The following is a 17,510-nucleotide window of genomic DNA, read 5'->3' on the forward strand; positions in this document are numbered from 1 at the left end:
TGTGAGATTCTTAAGGGTTCACAAATTACGACCTACCTTATTAATATCAATGAGGTAGGTCCTTAGAGACCCCATTAGGAATTGCAAACCGTGTCTGACACACTGCTGTACATTCCAATTTACAAGTCACAAATTGCGAGTCGCAAAACATTGCAATGTGCGACTCGTTATCTGGGACCATATGAGCAACGACAACTTGCAAGTCTAACCCATTACCAAAGGAATCTGGAATTAATACAAAGCTTCACCATAGGCTTATTACATAGAATATTGATTTAAAAACATGTTATACCCTGAAACTGCCTGATTATATATTTAACTCTACCTGTGCCATGATTTATAACATATACAATAAGGTTCTAATCTACTCCCACTATAGGATCAATATCTTTGGAGTCCAGTCAATGGAAGTTAAAAGTATTAGCCCCCCAGCGTAGCAGATCCAACTATATGCCTGTGGTTCTCCTTAATAGAAAAATATATAGGTAAATATTATTGTATACGTCTGATAAATCAAGCCAACAACCATCCGCCAATTTTCTATATATAATAAGGAACTCGTTGTTCGATCTATAGTTCAGACTCACATTTAATATTGACGATAATTATAACAACTTGTCTTTTAGGATTCTGGGCCTTACTGTAATAACCTGGTCATATGTGTGTAAGAATGAAAATGTGTATATACCTAGAAAAATATGTATATATGAACTCTGTTATGAAATATGCTCTACGGTTCATTTAGCTTAGGCTATCACTATGCCTTTTATAGATTCCACGCAATAGGGAATCTGTTCCAGGGAGTGTCTCTAGGTAGTTTGACATTGCACAGCTACAAAAGGTCAACCTTATGTGTATCGCACCTATATACAATGTGTGTTTAAAATGTTAAAATGAAGCAGAACAATGAAAACTGTATGTTGAATACATATATCTGTTTGATTGATATTACATATATATAGAACATAAAATTAAGACTTTTTGCTTTCTATTTTTCAGATTTTATACTTGTGCCCCTCCCAGTATACTGCCCCTAGCCCTGACGAAGGTGTGGCCCCATTGGCCTGTCACCGAAACGCGCGTCGGCTCGTGTCTCCAGGAATACGGCTCTTTGTCCTAATTACATCAGGAACCGTAGTAAATGTCATCTGCCTGGAATAACACCCCGATCTATGCAACATACTGACCATCTATGTGTTTCACACGCCAGGATTAGAAGAATGAATGGAAGAATGAAAGTTGAATGTTAGAATATTAGGTAGAGTGAGAATACATATAAGTAAGTGTGATAGTATGTTTGAAGTGTGGCTGATACTGGGTAGGTCTTAATATAGTACAAATTTCCCCTTCCGTTGTTTTCCCCATATCAGTGTATGACTTTTTTATGCTCTAAATGTATCACGTGAAACTAAAGTACAATTTACCTTTTATATTTTTGTTACCTCAATTCTAAAAAAATATATCTAAAAGAAATAAAAATATATATATTTCTAATATGTTCTGTCGAGTCTACTTGGATTGACCTTGTGTTTGTTGTGTGCAGTGTCAGCCTCTAGGTTAATCACCCCTTTTTATATATCTTTTGGACCTCCAGCTAGGGCCATTATATCCCTAGGCAGGGTGCTTTCTTTTGTTCTATTCACAGATGTACGATTGTTTTGCAACCACAAATGCGATCACAAAAAAATCACAGCTACCGTCTACTTTAAGTAGGTGGTAAGCCATTTTGCAAACAGGAAGGGTTCCCCAGGGAACCCCTTCCCCTTTGTGAATGTATGCAAAAATATTTTTCATTTTAAACACATCCTATTTTCCTTCAAGGAAAATCGGCTGCATTTGAAAAAAAAGTTGTTTTATTTAAAAAGCAAAGAAAGACATGGTGGTCTGCTGTCCCCAGCAGGCCACCATCCCTGTGATTTGTGAGATTCTTAAGGGTTCACAAATTACGACCTACCTTATTAATATCAATGAGGTAGGTCCTTAGCGACCCCATTAGGAATTGCAAACCGTGTCTGACACACTGCTGTACATTCCAATTTACAAGTCACAAATTGCGAGTCGCAAAACATTGCAATGTGCGACTCGCAATATGAAATGATCATACTTCTGGCCATTAATCTCTGCATATTTTTTTCACATGTTTTTCATCAGCCACCAACCACTTCAACATATCTTTCTTCCACTGTGCCACACCCGGGACCTCAGAGGTACCCATGGTATGATCATCCGTCATGTCACAAGGATGGAACGAAGGGCTACAGTCTCGGTCTCATTGGACAGCGCTCAGCAAGCGGGTCTTAATGGCTAGCTCTATGTTCATTCCAGTTACTTCATTCATAGCAGTTACGGATACCCCAAAGCTCTGCTACCTTCAGACATTCCATGTCATGTGTTAAACATTTGTGGTAAGGACACACATCTACAACATTCTGCCTGGATATACCAGGGCCAGCTTACTAGGGTAGCTCACCTGGTTTAAGGTAATCATAAACCTTCGCTGTAGCTGGTTGTAGATTGTCCACCACAAACTCTTGATGGGCAGTGAAAGAGTACGTGTGCACCCGGGAATCCATCTACGGATAGAGAAGAGCAGGATTGCTTTAGAGGGGAACAAAAGGAGAGCCTGAGACTGAGAAGCTGAGGGAATGTGTGAAAACTCCTACACAAAGCAGCTCCAGTAGGGATGGACAGGCAAACCAAAAGCAGCCTTGGCAAAAATGCTCAAACAAGCAGCGCTCTCTTCCTATCCTTGCTTTATCTCTCCCCCTTCCATCCATCTATTCTCTCTCTTCTCCCACTCTGAGTGCTCAGTTTCTCCATCCCTCTCTCCCCCTCTCTTTGTCTCTCCCTTGAAACCCCCAGTACCTGCTGCAACTAATCTGGGGAAGCTGACAGAGGTATCTGGGCTTTCAAATCCGGTCTCCAAGGGCTCTAGCCGATTGGGGAAATGTCCGGTGGTATAAAAGGCCTGTCTGTCCCTGAGCTCCAGCAGGAGACGTTGATTTGAGAAAGGGCAGGGTGAGGAAGCCGCATCCTGCAGAAGACTTCACAAAATAGCCTCGTAGAGGACAAAGGGCCCTGAGGCAAATCAAAGACCCCTATGCATAGCAACATGTGTCTATGGAAATATGTCCATCAGAATAACATAACCAGCAGGGTGAAAATCCATTAGAATAACCTATCACTGTTCATGAGACACTTACTAGTACAACATCCTCGCTATGCGGCAGCGTGGTGGGGAGGGACCCTCTGCTCTTCTGTTGGGAGCTGAATTTAGGGAGTGCTTCCTAGTGATCAGCCCCTTCTCTGTGGTGTTGGGGTGGTGGTCTTGGCTCTCCTGTGGGTGTCACAATCACCCAACACTTACCTGTGGAATACTTCTGGTCTATGATGGAGTCTCATCCACAGAATATCTAACTTTCAAGGGTGTTTTCTAGTGGAAAGTTGTTCTCTCTACTGCAACACCTCATGGTGCATCAGTGGGGTTGCCTTCTATCTACACTGCAGTGTCTCCAGACACACTCTATGTCAGCAGAACTCCATGTCCTCACTTCAAGACTTGCCTGTTAAAATTCATTGTTATCATGTGTATTCGTTTAAGTATTTCAATGGAAGTAAGCCAAAACTACAATTACCAGAATGCATTAAGGCCAGGATTTGTCATACTGTGGCCTACCACCATGGCCCTAAGTGGCTACCCTGTCAGCCTGTTAATCGGCATACTACTACAAGCATTATTTGAGGTGTGATGGTGCAGATTTCACTGGAGTGTACACGTTGGTTAGGAATGCACTACTCTAAGTTGATGTACAGCGTCTGTCCCAGCCTCAGAGGAATACAACAATGCATCTCTGAGGGTGGGGACTGTCTGGGCTATTTACAAATCCTCACTGGGATACTGAACTTGCAAGAGTGAGATGAAGGGACAGGAAATGTTTGGTCTGGATTGAAGAGATATGAGGACTATGCAGCCTTGGTATTTGGTTTCCCAACATGGAATAGGTCCGGCCAGGGGCTTCTGAGCAAAATGTTATGCTCTGGTACTTATCCTTTTACAAATTAAGCATTGTGTCCACCTCAGTTCGTTGGAAGAATTTCTGCTCAACTTACGAACTCAAAATGTGGTGGAGTCCGGAAAATGGCACACTAACAACTGTACTCTGACCTCTTGGTCTTGGTTGCAGGTATTTTCTATTGCTGCATTCCCACCGTGGAGAAGAAAGTACCGGGAAGGAAGTTGCCACAGGTACATGGCCGTGATGGTTAAAAAAATCCTTTTCTGTCTACTCCCCTCTCTGGCTAACCACCCACCCTCCGTGTGTACATCCAGAGCTCTCTGTGGCTGCCACTCAAACTTCTGATTCTTCCCACCCTGGCCGGATACCCCTAATCCGGTTCACATATCTGCCTACCCCCGGGCCCCACAGTTCAGGTTACTGGCCTGATGGTCTACTTGTCTTACTCTATCTATTTCTCCCCCGGTTCATCCGCCTCTACTTCCCACCCCTTCATCTTGAGGTATGCACAATCAGTGAATTAAATGTGCAGAATACCCCATACACACTTACAGTTTCCCAGGCCCATGCATCATATGCTGCTCTAGCCCAGTATGTTTTCTTTGAATTCTGGAAATTGTAGTCCTATTTTAAAATGTATTAAACAAGACTACATGTTTCAGTATTAAAAATAAAACCTGGACTGGAGCAGTACATCATGCATGGACCTGGGATCCTTGGCAGGGCTGACAGTTCTGAGAATTAGCATTGAATAAAGACATTATTATTTGAAACACCGTGATAGTTCTGTACCCAGTAAAGGAAAGAACAAAAAATGTTTCACTAGAGATCACACAAGTCCTATTCATCCCAGACGTAAAAAAGTGTGAAACTGCTGCTCAGTAAACACGTTGGGACCGTGCACCAAAAATGCCACAAGCCAAAGTGAAGCAGAAAACCCTCCAACATAACCCCTCAATCCTATTTAACCAAAGTTACAAAAGTGCATATTTGTAAAATACATGTAAGAATTATTGTTAGACACAAAATGACATATAAATAACTTCATTCTTTTGCCTCTTTGATGTTACTCAGAACATCTTTGCCCCAAAAAAATCTGCGTTATTCACTGTTACCTGTCTATAATTCTATATGTAATAAATTACAGAAGATGTAATAATCAATTAAATACAATATACCCCCCCTGTAACTACTTGTTGCGTGTGTGCATATATGTAAAGCCCTCAGAAGTCTTAAGGACAGAGTCTGTGCTATACAAATCCCAATAAACATATAGGGCCTCATACGATGTTAAGTGGATGTCCGTTGCAGTCTCAGGACAAGCTGACCCCCAGTTGGCGGTCCCGACACAGCTATTACAATGCAACCGCACATGGTGCGGTCGCATACTCCCATTTCTCTATGGGAGCTTGTGCTGCGGCCATAAACCTGCTGCAGCACAATCTCCCATAGAGAAATGTGAGTTTCTGTTAATCCCTGCACCACGTGCCAGGCACCTCAGGGTACCTGCCACACGGCGCAAGGATTAACAGGGGGCACCACAGGTGCACCCTAGCCCCACAACCGTAGACCTCTGAGACATGGGTCCTGCTAGCGGCCCCCAAAGTCGCTTTCTGATAAGCTATTCACATCGGAATTCCTGTCATGGAAAGCCTGTGGGAAACCAACATTGTAATCCCGAAGGTGGAAACGCTGTCATTAAGGGATTATATGCCGGTTCTGATTGGTCGATGAGCTCCTTGAGCCTGTCGGAAGCCAGCCGGAATGACCGGAGGGTTTTACTTCCGACCGCCGTCAGTGTAATATGGCAGTCGAAAATGAAACCTATGATGTCGGTCGGAAAGCCTCCGACCAGAGGTCGAAGTCTTTCCGACCGACATCATAATAGGGTCCATAGCGTCCACAGCTACGGATGCTAAGTGAATCCAAGTATGTGCCATTTAGTAAGAATTAACTGAAGGGGCTTCAAAGAACTGGGTTCAATTCGTCAGTTGTGTGTGAAACTGAAACAGCCTAAATAAACCCCTCTACTGACCGCCTTCATGTGCCTTTGCATCTTAAACCCCTCTGGAGACTTTCACTTACTTTCTGTAGGTATATGACGATGGAGCTGAAGGATAGTTCTACTTGCTGCACAAAATCACTCGACATGAGCTGTGGATGTTAAATAAAACAAGGAAAAAGGATCAGACATTGTTGTGTTATTTCTTTCAAGAAAAAGGTTCCGTTTTCAGGTCTTTCCTACAAGCTGTCTGGTTGGGAAAGACTTGTTGTGAGCTTACCAAACTTTAAAGTGGCTCAGCCACTCCGCTGCGTCGAACGTTCCGTGCTGGTGCGGAACGTTCTATTGCGTGAGCGGGGCCGGAACGTTCAGCGGACATGCGAAGCACTACCGAGGTAGTGCACGCGACGTCCGCTGAACGTGCGCCGCACTGAAGGGGTTAATGCCCACCCATTGCTTAACGTTGTTTGGCCTTCAATTTCACTCCCATTTGTTTCCTTCCTAAGCATTAGCTTGCCTTGTCCATATTGTTTCTCCCTGCATTAAAGCATAGCTGCTTTACCATTATGCTGACTGACTTATATTCTTCCACTGCTCACTTTTAGGGAACTACTTTTTTATTTTCCTTTCAGCACTCCATGAGAGTGCCTTTGTTTTCTAGCTCTGTCCTTTGTGCACAGCTTACCTTCCCCAAACACCTGACCTCCAAGCTCTTTGTGTTGCTTTCTCGTCCACGTACTGCTCTTGTTTGCTTCTCCCCAAGGCGCCATGTTTCTCTTACTCTTGTATGCTGTTTTTACCCTCCTCCCCTACCCAGCTTTAGTTATAGTTTCTCCCCTTCCTTCCCTTTAGTTTCCCCACCCTTGCCTCTATTCCATCCTCACACTCAGGGCAAGAGTCGGGGATACAAGCGGGTGGACAACGTCCACACACTTTTTTCACAGTGTGGACGCCGTCCACCCTGCCAAGAAGTTGGGCCCCACTGAAAAAGATGCTGAATTCATCCCGGTGTCATTTCCAAACACCGGGACACTTTAAGCAGCGCCTGCACGTTGTTATTTGCTTTCGATCAGTAATAACGGACAGGCGGGGAAGGGATGGGGCTGTCTTTTTTTCTGACTCCTGTTGGGCCCATAACAAAGGCCAAATCTGATGGGTCATCAGGCCTCCTTTTGTTCAAGTCTCCTGGCTGGCAGCAGTCAGGATCCTAAGACCTAGAAGCAAATGCAGCAGAGGGGAAACAAAGGCTCACACCTTGGTAACACTTCACACATACTTAGGAGAGGCAGCTTTTCACTTTGTTCAGGCTCTGATTAGGAGATATGCATGCACTGTAAGAAGTCAGATGTGTTGATCTTTCCCTGTATTTTCACAAAATATAGCATTTATATAGCACATACTACCCCTGAGGAGGCGTGGTAATAATTTCAATATCACTATTTTTTCTTTTAAAGCACTATGGGTAGAGGCAGCTTTACACTGACAAAAGGCAACATTGGTTTATGTGAAGCTTACAAAAGTGTGAATCTTCTGCCTAAATCAATCTGCTCAAATGTTCTCATGATAGACCTGCTAAACATATATGTGAGGGCTTAAGATCTGATGTCACTTCTTGTGATGCCACTTTCTGTGATGTTAAACGCCACGATGTCACGCGCCATGATGCCTCTTGCATACTGATTAATTAGGTTAGTCCCACCACTCCTTTTTTTAGGACTTGTGCCCTGCTCACCCCTCTCGGGTACTTATATTTTTTCTATTATTGTAGTGCCCGCAGGTCTCATTTTCTGATGAGCGGTCTGCTACCAAAAAATCCCTTTTCTGCACTCGCTAATTTTTTAATTAAAAAGAAAAAGAAAATGATGCCTGTGTTGTCACTCTATAGGAGCACCCACGCATGGTGACGCATGTTCTTGTCTAAAGAATTATGCGACAAGAAATAATCTGCAAAAATGATTTCGCTTTTTGACAGTGCAGACAACTTTAGGAAAGCCAATAGGTCCAGATGGCGCGATGTTTTAGCTTTGCTAGTCCTTATTTGTTATCACGTTGTGGGAACTGTGCTTAAGTCAGAAACAAAGCATCCTATTTCCAGGCCCTCACTGGTTGCCATGCTATGACTGGCCACAAGGTGTCACAGCTGCCCCATTTACATGTCGCCCTTGAGAACTTCACTGAATGCAATAAAATCTTAGCTACCTTTTTGACATCACTGCTATCTATTAGGTCTCACCTGCGTGCAGCGCATGCGCTGCTTGGCCTTGGCAAGACTTATTGTCGTTGGTTTGGTGTTTGGCTTCTCTGGAAGCGGGTTTGGTATCCGCCCTGTCGCCCTTAGGCCCAGTCCACCCGAACTGGAGATTTAGCGTGCGACGCTTAAGCAGGGCGTCTCTTCAGGCACGTGTGTTTATTTTTGCATCACGCTTTCAGGTGAAAGCGCGATGCATATATAAACAAGCGGCGTGTCTGCTGCGCTTCCAGGGCTCCCAATCAGCCCGCAATTTTACAGCCTCTTCGGTTTCGATATCTCCGGGCTCTCCCAGCCCCATTGCAGCTCCGTTCCTTTGGTTCTGAAGGTCAGCCAAGGACCGGCTTCAGGTCATGTCGGTGTCGGAGGTTAGTCCACCCGTCTAGCACCCAAATACAGGTCAACAGGGACGCCTCACTCCCGATTATATCAGATTAATACGGGATCATGAAGGAGCTTCACAGCTATACTGCCGCCATGATTATGGTCCAAGCCATGCCCCCCGCAAGTGTCTTAGCTTTAAGATTGTTGCAAATCATTATCAATTCAGTTTTACCCCTCAGCATAAACTTTTTACAATGAGTGTTTATGGAATACCTTGCTGTGGTGCAACTAGCATTCTGGCACAACAGGTAACTATTACGTACGGGCCTTTAAATATTTTAGTGCATCTTGTGTTGTGGCCTCGAGTCAATCTAGAAGTATATGGTATGATAATCAAGTTGCATCTTCACATCACTTTGACTTATGTACTATTTCTACGTACATGGCCAGTGTGGTTTGTGTGAATTGTTTTATGCATATATTCCACATGGCGGTAACAAAATTTAATAGTGTTTACAAAATTTGTGGTCTTTTATTTATTTATACACTACACTTGCTTTGTAATTGAATTTCCAGAAACAACATGCCCTACATTCATATATGTATTTTAATTATATTGTCATTGTGTTTCATTAACAAATCAGCCACGGGTTACATCTTCTTAGCCAATCAGACATTATTAATAGATAGTGATTTCCCTTTTGACAGCTCCTTTGAGCTGCTGCACCTCAACGTGCACGCGCGACCTCCAGCTGAGCGTCACGTCTGCACACAATCTTTAACTGCCTTCTACTTGCATACTTGCAGTAACTTGTCAAGTGTCTACATAACGGATGCATGCCTTCGCTCTAAAGTGAGAGCTGACTTTTTAATGAGCACATGATCAATTGCAGCGCGCTAAAAGCCAACACTGTGATTCTAAAAAAAGCCCTGTTTATTTTCACAGTAAGATGAAGTAACTTGCCTGCAGTGCATTTCAGGCGCACTTCACAACACTCCAACCGGCAGGTGGAGGTCGAGTGAATTCTTACACGAGGTATGCCTGTTAACTGTATCCTAGCTCATTTTAATGGATGTACGGCATTACAAAGCGGGCTTTTACACCGCGTGCCGTTACAATGCTGTTTTTACAACGCAAGTCGTTACAACGACTTGCGCTGTAAGGGCTGGATAGTGGAATAGTTTAATTTTCTATTCCAACTCCAGCCCACGTTACAGTAGGGAAGGTGTTGGAATAGAAAATTAACTATTCCCGATCCAATAGCGCCCTCTAGCACAAGTCGTCGTAACGACTTGCGTTGTAAAGGCAGGGTCGTAATAGCAGCGCGGGGTAATGCCTGCGTTGTTAAGGATGTTTCCCCATTTTAATTTCTGTTGTGTTGTTATTCAGTACCAATACATTTCCGGTTATAATTTATTTTTCGGCTCTAACCGGCTGGTGACCTTTTTGAAATAAGAAGGTATGTCCCCTTCCTTTCAGTTTATTTAAATAGCTTATGTTCTCGCATGGGAAACTCAAGTGTTTTCCAGATGTATTTTCAGAATTCTCTTGTCCATCGTTGGATTAAATTATGCGCTGCTGGTAAAGAGTGCCTGCTGACACATATGAATTATTTGACCCATTTGTCCTCCATGAACTTAGTAAATACATTTGTTATTCGCAGATCTCAATCCATGAAGAGTTTGCCTTGTGGTGAGCGTCCATCTGGCTACTACATACTTTAATTTAGTCAGAATTCCAAAACACACCTGATTATTCTTTGTAATTAATTTCATAGGCTGTCCACCCCACTTCTGTTGTCCTGAGGAAGACCCGTTCTAATGCACCCCAAATTGCGCTTCTTACAGGGTCGAAACGTCGACATGCTTCATATGTCCACACACTTATCTTGATCACGATTCAATGAACCAATAGGTCTTGCAGTACAAGAGTAAAAAACAGACATGATTTGAAAAAGTTTCTTTTGTTTGTCATGTTTATTGTGTACTGTCCACATCACTATTCACTTTGCCACTTTTTTCACGATTGTCACCTATGGCTCTGTTCAAATTCAATTTGTACTTGCGATAGACAACAGTATTAATACTTACTTTGAATATATGATTGAATCCATTTGTCTTCTCAGTGCGTTGTTGTTTTTTCTTTTTCTTTTTCAGAATCATCTCTGTGTACGTTATTGAGAATTTTGTGTTTGCTGCAGTAAATACAGTTTTTCTAAGCAATTGCAAAAACCTTGACAGAACCATTTGTTCTATATAATACGAATACCCAGGTTCTGAGGGTCACCCCATTATTTTTATTGGTGCTTGGTGTAGTGGTGACGCATCTCAGCTGCCAAGGGATCAATTGGCTAGTTAAGGGAAAAGGAGCATGACGACGCATGCCCCACATCCGAACAACAGTTACTCAGATTCACCAATTGGGGGTAACCATCATTGTCAAAACTTCCCTTCTTTGGTTAGTGTAGGCTCTTTCCCCTTCACTCTGTTTTTGTTTTTTCAGTTTAACCCTTAATCCTTCCGCCTTACAGTTTCTGTCTCCCCTCCAACCGAATTTGAGCCGAGCCACCGAAAAAATACCTTTAAGTATCAACACTTAGGGCCATAGGTATCAACAACCTGATTTGCGATTTTCAAATAGCGATTTTTAAGAAATCGCTATTTGAGAATCGCAAATAGGGATGTATGTGCAAAATCGCAATTTTTTAGCGATTTCTTAGTATTCCTAATTGCGATTAGCAAATTGTGAATTGCAATTAAGGAATACTTTCCCATTCATTTCTATGGGCCAGGAGGCCCATAGAGAGTGCAGGGGTATCCAAAGGACACCCTGTTGCACCCCTGAAATTAGCATGGGTGCACATGTGGCACACATACATGCCCTAAGGGCATGTATGTGCTTCACATTGCACTTTGAAAAATGCAAAAAAGTGAATTTTTCAAGGAATTCGCAAATTACCACCAACTTGAAATTGGTGGTAATTTGCGATACCTTAAGGCTAATTTGCATTTTTTTAATGCTTCTAACATTGCATTTAAGGAATCGCAAAATTTGTGATTCCTTAAATGCAATTGCAAAATAAGGAGTTGCAAATTTTGTGATTCCTTATTTTGCCTTAATACATTCCATTTGGCAAAATTGCATTCGCAAACGCCGAAATTCTGCGAATTTCGGAGTTTGCAAATGCAATTTTGCTTGATACATATGGCCCTTAGAGAGTGGCTCAGAACTTATTCCCTTGAGTGCATGTGTGTATTTGCTTTCAGTGAAGAATATTGCATGCATTGCACTTTTGACTTTAGGGGGCAGCTTATGCTCAACACAGGAGGAATGATTTAGTTATGGCGACAAGCCATTGATCAAGGCTTTAGGACTGATATGCTTATTTTAAAAAGTCATGATTAGTCAGTAGCCCTGACTTATTTATTGTAAAAATCACATTCTAAAGCCAAGTGATGTTTGATGAATTGTGTTTACGTTTTCTTAACACCTTCCGAGCGTCGAACGTTCAGCGCCCAGTGCTGAACGTTCGAATAACGAATGCTGACCCGTCGGCCAACGGTCGTGCACAGCACTGGCAAGGTAGTGCTCGTGACGACCGTTGGCCGACGGCAGCACTTAAAGGGTTAAAGCTGGTAGGCAGATATTTTGTTATTGGGAACATTAAACTACAATAGGAGTTAACAAGTACTTGGCTGCAAACAAAAAAAATACATAATTTACAACGCCAATAGCTCCAACTTTAACAAATGCGAGACCTATTGCATTGCAAATGCTTGTGTTTCTTGGGTTACTGGTACACTTTGGTCTCATGACTTTTGTTTGCATCGAAACCAAAGTCAACGCCATTTTTGTAATGCGCACTTAGCCACGAGTGGCCTGTAGGTTTCGCATTGTAAACTGGTACAACAATGACCGTCGAAGGATAAAAAGCGGAGTTCATGATCTCAACTTTTGCCCTGCAGACGACACAGCTCAACAGTGAGTGCTAAACCCACTGAGCTTTAATGCACGAAGGTTTCTAATGCTGAAGTTTATCAAAAGAGAGTCATAAGGCAAAAAGCATTATATGAGGGGTACAATTATATTGCTGTCTAGACACCTAAGCAGAATGCTGCCTGGGTAAATATAGATAATCGTATGAACAGGAAAATAGTCCCAGACACTTCATTCGTTCGGTGTATGACGGGGTCATGACGTCACTGTCCGTGACATCATTGTAAACTGCAAGTGCTATTTAGTCCCTTCCACTGCTATTCCAAAAACTTCTGCCTAGAGGAAGTGCAACCCATTGCAAAAGCTGACTTTAGGGTTACTCCTTTGCTAGCAGATTATACGTCCAATCATAGATCTATTCCATAGCAACCTGGGACGTGTAGTATTTTTCCATGAACAAAAGATAGTCTCAATGTGTGGCCCCAGTCAGCACTGTACCTGATGAAAGGGTCCCATGTAGTATGATGCTTGCCTTAAGATAGCTCTGATGGTTCAGCATCTGCAACCTGGAGGACAGTGGTTCGAATCCACGCTGGATTAGCTAAACCTTTGCTCTTTCTGAAACCAGTGTAACTATTACCAGTGCTTTAAATGGGCAGATACTATCAGGGACTAAGTGCCTGCACTTCTTCAATCCAGAATAAATAGTACCAGCACTTATCAGCGCTGCTCCAGTGCTTTTAATAGGACAGTTCTGTCGCTTATCAGTAGCAAACAGGCAATTTGGGACAAGGAGTACCTGCACTCTAAATTTCCAATTCAAGCACTGACTAGTACCATTGAGGATGGTAATACCACGCATTATTAAAGTACCAAAAGGTGATTATGTTTGTGGTGTGTGCCAAAACTTGTAATAAAAGGCATCAGCTATCCCTGCACTGGGTCTGCTGAGTAGGGAATACTTTTACCAAACTCTGGTTGCCTCTTACCTCTTGCTTCACCGCTTCCGAGGGGTAGAAACCAGATGGCATTTGAACCTCAATCAGCACCATATTTGTTTCATGGCGGGAGCCACTGTAGGTGTAAAGAACAGTCTAGTTAGAAACACAGGTCCAAACTGGGGATACAGAGCAGCCCTGAAAAAAAGGTCAAACCAGGCCCACTCCCATCATCTCCTTGCACTCTGTCTCTATTCCCATCCATCCATTCTCTCCTTCTCTCCACTTTCTCGCCTCACTCCATTTTTTTAAGCCCCCTCTGTGCTTGCTGCAAGTATCCCCTCAACCCATTTTTTCGTAGCACCACTGCATGAGGTGTCTAATCTCTTCCCAAGCACCATGCAACCTAGCTGGAGCAAAACACCTTCCATCCCACTTCCTTGCGCCTCCTACTGACATGGCAATGAAGAGGGCTGGAACTCACCACAGTTTGGGCTCGATTCACAATCTTTGTGACTTTTGCAATTCACAAAAGGCATTTAGGAGTAGTAAAGTTAGGATTCCTAACTTTACTACTCCTAAATGCCTTTTGTGAATACTGAAAGTCGTAAAGTTAGGATTTTGTCTCAGTTTAGGAGTAGTAAAGATAGGAATCTGAAGTTTGCTACTCCTAAATGCCTTTTGTGAATACCGAAAGTCGTAAAGTTAGGATTTTGTCTCAGATTACATTTGTTATTCAGGCCCAACGTTCTTTGCAGCCTGTGAGAACTTGAAGGAAAGCTTTGGAGGCTCAGCCACATTTATGAAGCTATTTTGCGTTCGCAAAGAGGCCGATTCACAGAATCAGCCCATTTGCAAACGTAAACAAGGCTTTTCCAATGTACCAATCTCTATTTTGCAATTCGCAACCTGGTACAGAATCGCAAAAAGGGTTTGCGATTTTGTATTTGGAAGCGGCATCCCTTCCAAATACTGAATCGCAGCAGTATATATGGTTGTTTTGTGACTAAATACCGGTCTCAAAACATTTACAGTTTACCATCAGATTCAAAGTCATAGTCAAAGTCCTTTATTCAGTTTCAAATTCAGAAAACCATAAAAGTGCATCAATACAAATGTAACTATATAGATAAAAGACATCAGAATAATAAGAAAGACAGTGTGCTAAAACAGTGTATAATACTATAAAAAATCAAATAAAATTCATTACCACAGTTATGTTTTCTCAAATTCAGAATAAATTCATTTAAAACAATTTTAAAAGGCGGGATAGAATTTAGCTGATTTGCTCTATGCCTAATCCAAAATTTAAGAAAACAGGCAAACTTTTTTGTGTTTAGCTCCTCTTCCAAAAATTGAAGGGCTAAAAAAGCAGGGCGACAAGTGCGTAAGCCTATCTGTTTTAGAATTGGAATTATCCATGTTTTTCTAGGCTCAGTATAAAATTTACAAAACAAAACAATGTGTATCATAGACTGGGAGGAGACGTTGTCACAAGGACACACCGAGAGAATCTTAGACCAGTCGTTAACGTGGGGGAATGATACCATATTATGGAAAATATTGAGCCTAAAGCGAGTCAACAACAGTCTCTCAAAGTTGCTCATCGTAAATGTCAGGTACGGCTGTATACCAAATGAAATCTGGATAGTTAAAATATGCTGCACTGAGCTTTTTGCGACCTGTGTGGTTAATCTGAGATCTTCCAGGTGGGACATACAGATCTTTTTTAAGGAGCTTCTTGATATTTCAGAAATGGTTAATGGGAATAGATAGTATTTCTCCAGACCCAAGTCGCTAAAGAAGTTTTTTATATAAACAAGCCAGCTAATTTTGTGCCTATTTTCTAGTAGTAGACAGTCACGGAGAAGGTTTCGGGATAGTTCGCTTTTTTCAGTAGTCCAAACCCGATGCGACTAGAGAATCGGTTGGTTTGATGGTATCCGAAATATATGCCATGCCCAGTTCTACGTGGCAGCAATAGGATGAGGAGCTCTTTGGTAATTCTAACAAGTATCTCAAAAAGCTATTCTCGATTTTCTGGAGAGCATCAACCATCCCATGCCCCCAAGCCCCTGCTCCGTAGCAGGCTACGCTGATGCATTTGGCTTGAAACATTTTGATCAATTCAGATGTTGGCCTTTTGCCCAACCTTTGCGCAAAAGCAATCAGGGCAGTTGTCGGCCTAAGGAACAGTAGTTTTCTAGCCTCAATCGCCTGCCTCCATGAGGCCTTTTTATCTATTAGAATCCCCAAATATGGATAAGTAGATGTTCTTTGCAGCTTTGTTTGTCAATAAAAATATCCATTGTTTTCTTGGAACCTGTACCTGCGTACATGGCAAACGTTTTTTTAATGTCTATTTTAAGATCCAGCCCCTTCATAAATTTTTGATATCTTGCTACACTGCGCTGAAGCTCCAGAGGGGTTCTTGCAAGGATCACGGCGTCGTCGGCGTAAAGGAGTGCTGGTATTGGGAGTGGTCCAATGCGGGGCAAGTCCCTGCTCCCCTCCAACATAGCCCCCTCCAACCCGTTGGCATAGAGGGTAAAAAGGAAGGGGGCCAGGACGCAGCCCTGCCTGACCCCCCTCTCCACTTCAAACGACGCCGTGAGTTCGCCATTGAGCCCAAACCTTACTCTAGCCGTTGCATTAGTATAAAGTTCACGAAGAAAATTGACCAATGGCAATTCGACTCCTATTTCCAGGAGAATCGCCCAAAGTTTCAGATGGCTCACACAGTCGAAAGCGGCTGTGAGATCAACGTATGCCATACATAATTAGCCTCTTTTTGCGGCAACATATTCCCCCATGATGAGGGACAGATTCAATGCTTGATCGACTGTTCCCAATCTCCCTCTAAAACCATACTGTAGGTCGGAAACTATGTTGCCGTTTTCTGCCCAAAGTTGAAGTCTTTCTAAAAGGATTCGGCCCACCACCTTGCCAGCACAATCAAGAAGTGAAATAGGGCGATAGCATGAGTTGTTACGATCGCCTTTTTTAAAAATTGGAACGACAATTGAGGCTGACCATGAGTCAATTAGCCCTACTGCACAAGCAGCTTCAAGTACTTTGGACAAGATCAGGGACCATAATTCCGGACCTTTTTATGAAAAGATCTACCGGCACCCCATCCGGCCCTGGTCCTTTTCCTCCCTTGCTTGCTAATAAAGCATGTTCAACTTCCTGTAAGGTAAACGTAAGAGTGATTCAATATGATGGTAACCCATTCGCAAATAGACCACTGCCTGCTCTTAAAAAAAGAAAAGTTTTCATTTTTTTTATTTTAAATGCAACCCATTTTCCTTTAAGAAAAACGGGCTGCATTTAAAAAAAAAAAAAAGAATGCTTATTTAAAAGCAATCATGGACGTGGTGGTCTGCTGACCCAGCAGTTCACCATCCCAGTGATTTTAGCGATTCCTAATGAGTCGCAAATTGAGCCCTACTTCATTAATATTAATGAGGTAGGTCAATTTTTGACCCCCTAAGAATCGCTAAATTAAACATTTGCAGTTTCCTACATTAGAAATAGCGATTACCTAATTGCAATTCACAGAAAATCGCAATTAGAGAATCGCTATTCCTAATATTGATACATGTGGTCCTTGGAGTCTAAGCTTTGACCTCCTCTGGGGCTTTCATACACAACCATGAAAGTTAAGGGCGCCACAGTGCTCGCAATCGGACCGACTTGTACTTCAATTGAATCAGGGCATTGGCTGCCACCACTGTAATTATGGTTAACAGTGGGTCCTTATAATAGAGAAAAATAAATTTGGTCAGTATCTGAACAATTTGGAAAGAGTGAATCGAACAATGTCATATAAAATGTTGGCGATATGGTAAAAAAGAAAGCCCACTACAGGGCGGCGCAGACGGTTAAAATTCTTGTGACCATAAGTATCAGAATGCACCAATATTGAAATAAGAAGGTAGCCCACCGGAGGGCTATAAATGGAATAAGGCAAACTTACAATTGGTCATCACAAGCAAAGGAGGACTTTCAGCCTGCTTTCTTACCCATGTTCTTTCTTTTATTT

The 17,510-nt window shown here is 42.5% G+C and overlaps 1 protein-coding gene across 1 annotated transcript in view; it reads right to left on the reverse strand.

Moving 5' to 3' along the window:
• Nucleotides 1-17,510, reverse strand: part of LOC147706476 (alpha-2-macroglobulin-like protein 1) — a 312,029-nt gene that overhangs the window by 47,887 nt on the left and 246,632 nt on the right. Inside the window, exons 33-35 of the mRNA XM_086929615.1 lie at nucleotides 13,517-13,601; nucleotides 6,102-6,170; nucleotides 2,471-2,573 (exon numbers count right to left, since the gene is read on the reverse strand). Coding sequence (XP_086785741.1) covers nucleotides 2,471-2,573; nucleotides 6,102-6,170; nucleotides 13,517-13,601 — 257 coding nt within the window. The remainder of the gene's footprint in view (nucleotides 1-2,470; nucleotides 2,574-6,101; nucleotides 6,171-13,516; nucleotides 13,602-17,510) is intronic.

Source organism: Lissotriton vulgaris, chromosome 7, assembly GCF_964263255.1.
Source record: "Lissotriton vulgaris chromosome 7, aLisVul1.2, whole genome shotgun sequence".
NCBI lineage: Eukaryota > Metazoa > Chordata > Amphibia > Caudata > Salamandridae > Lissotriton > Lissotriton vulgaris.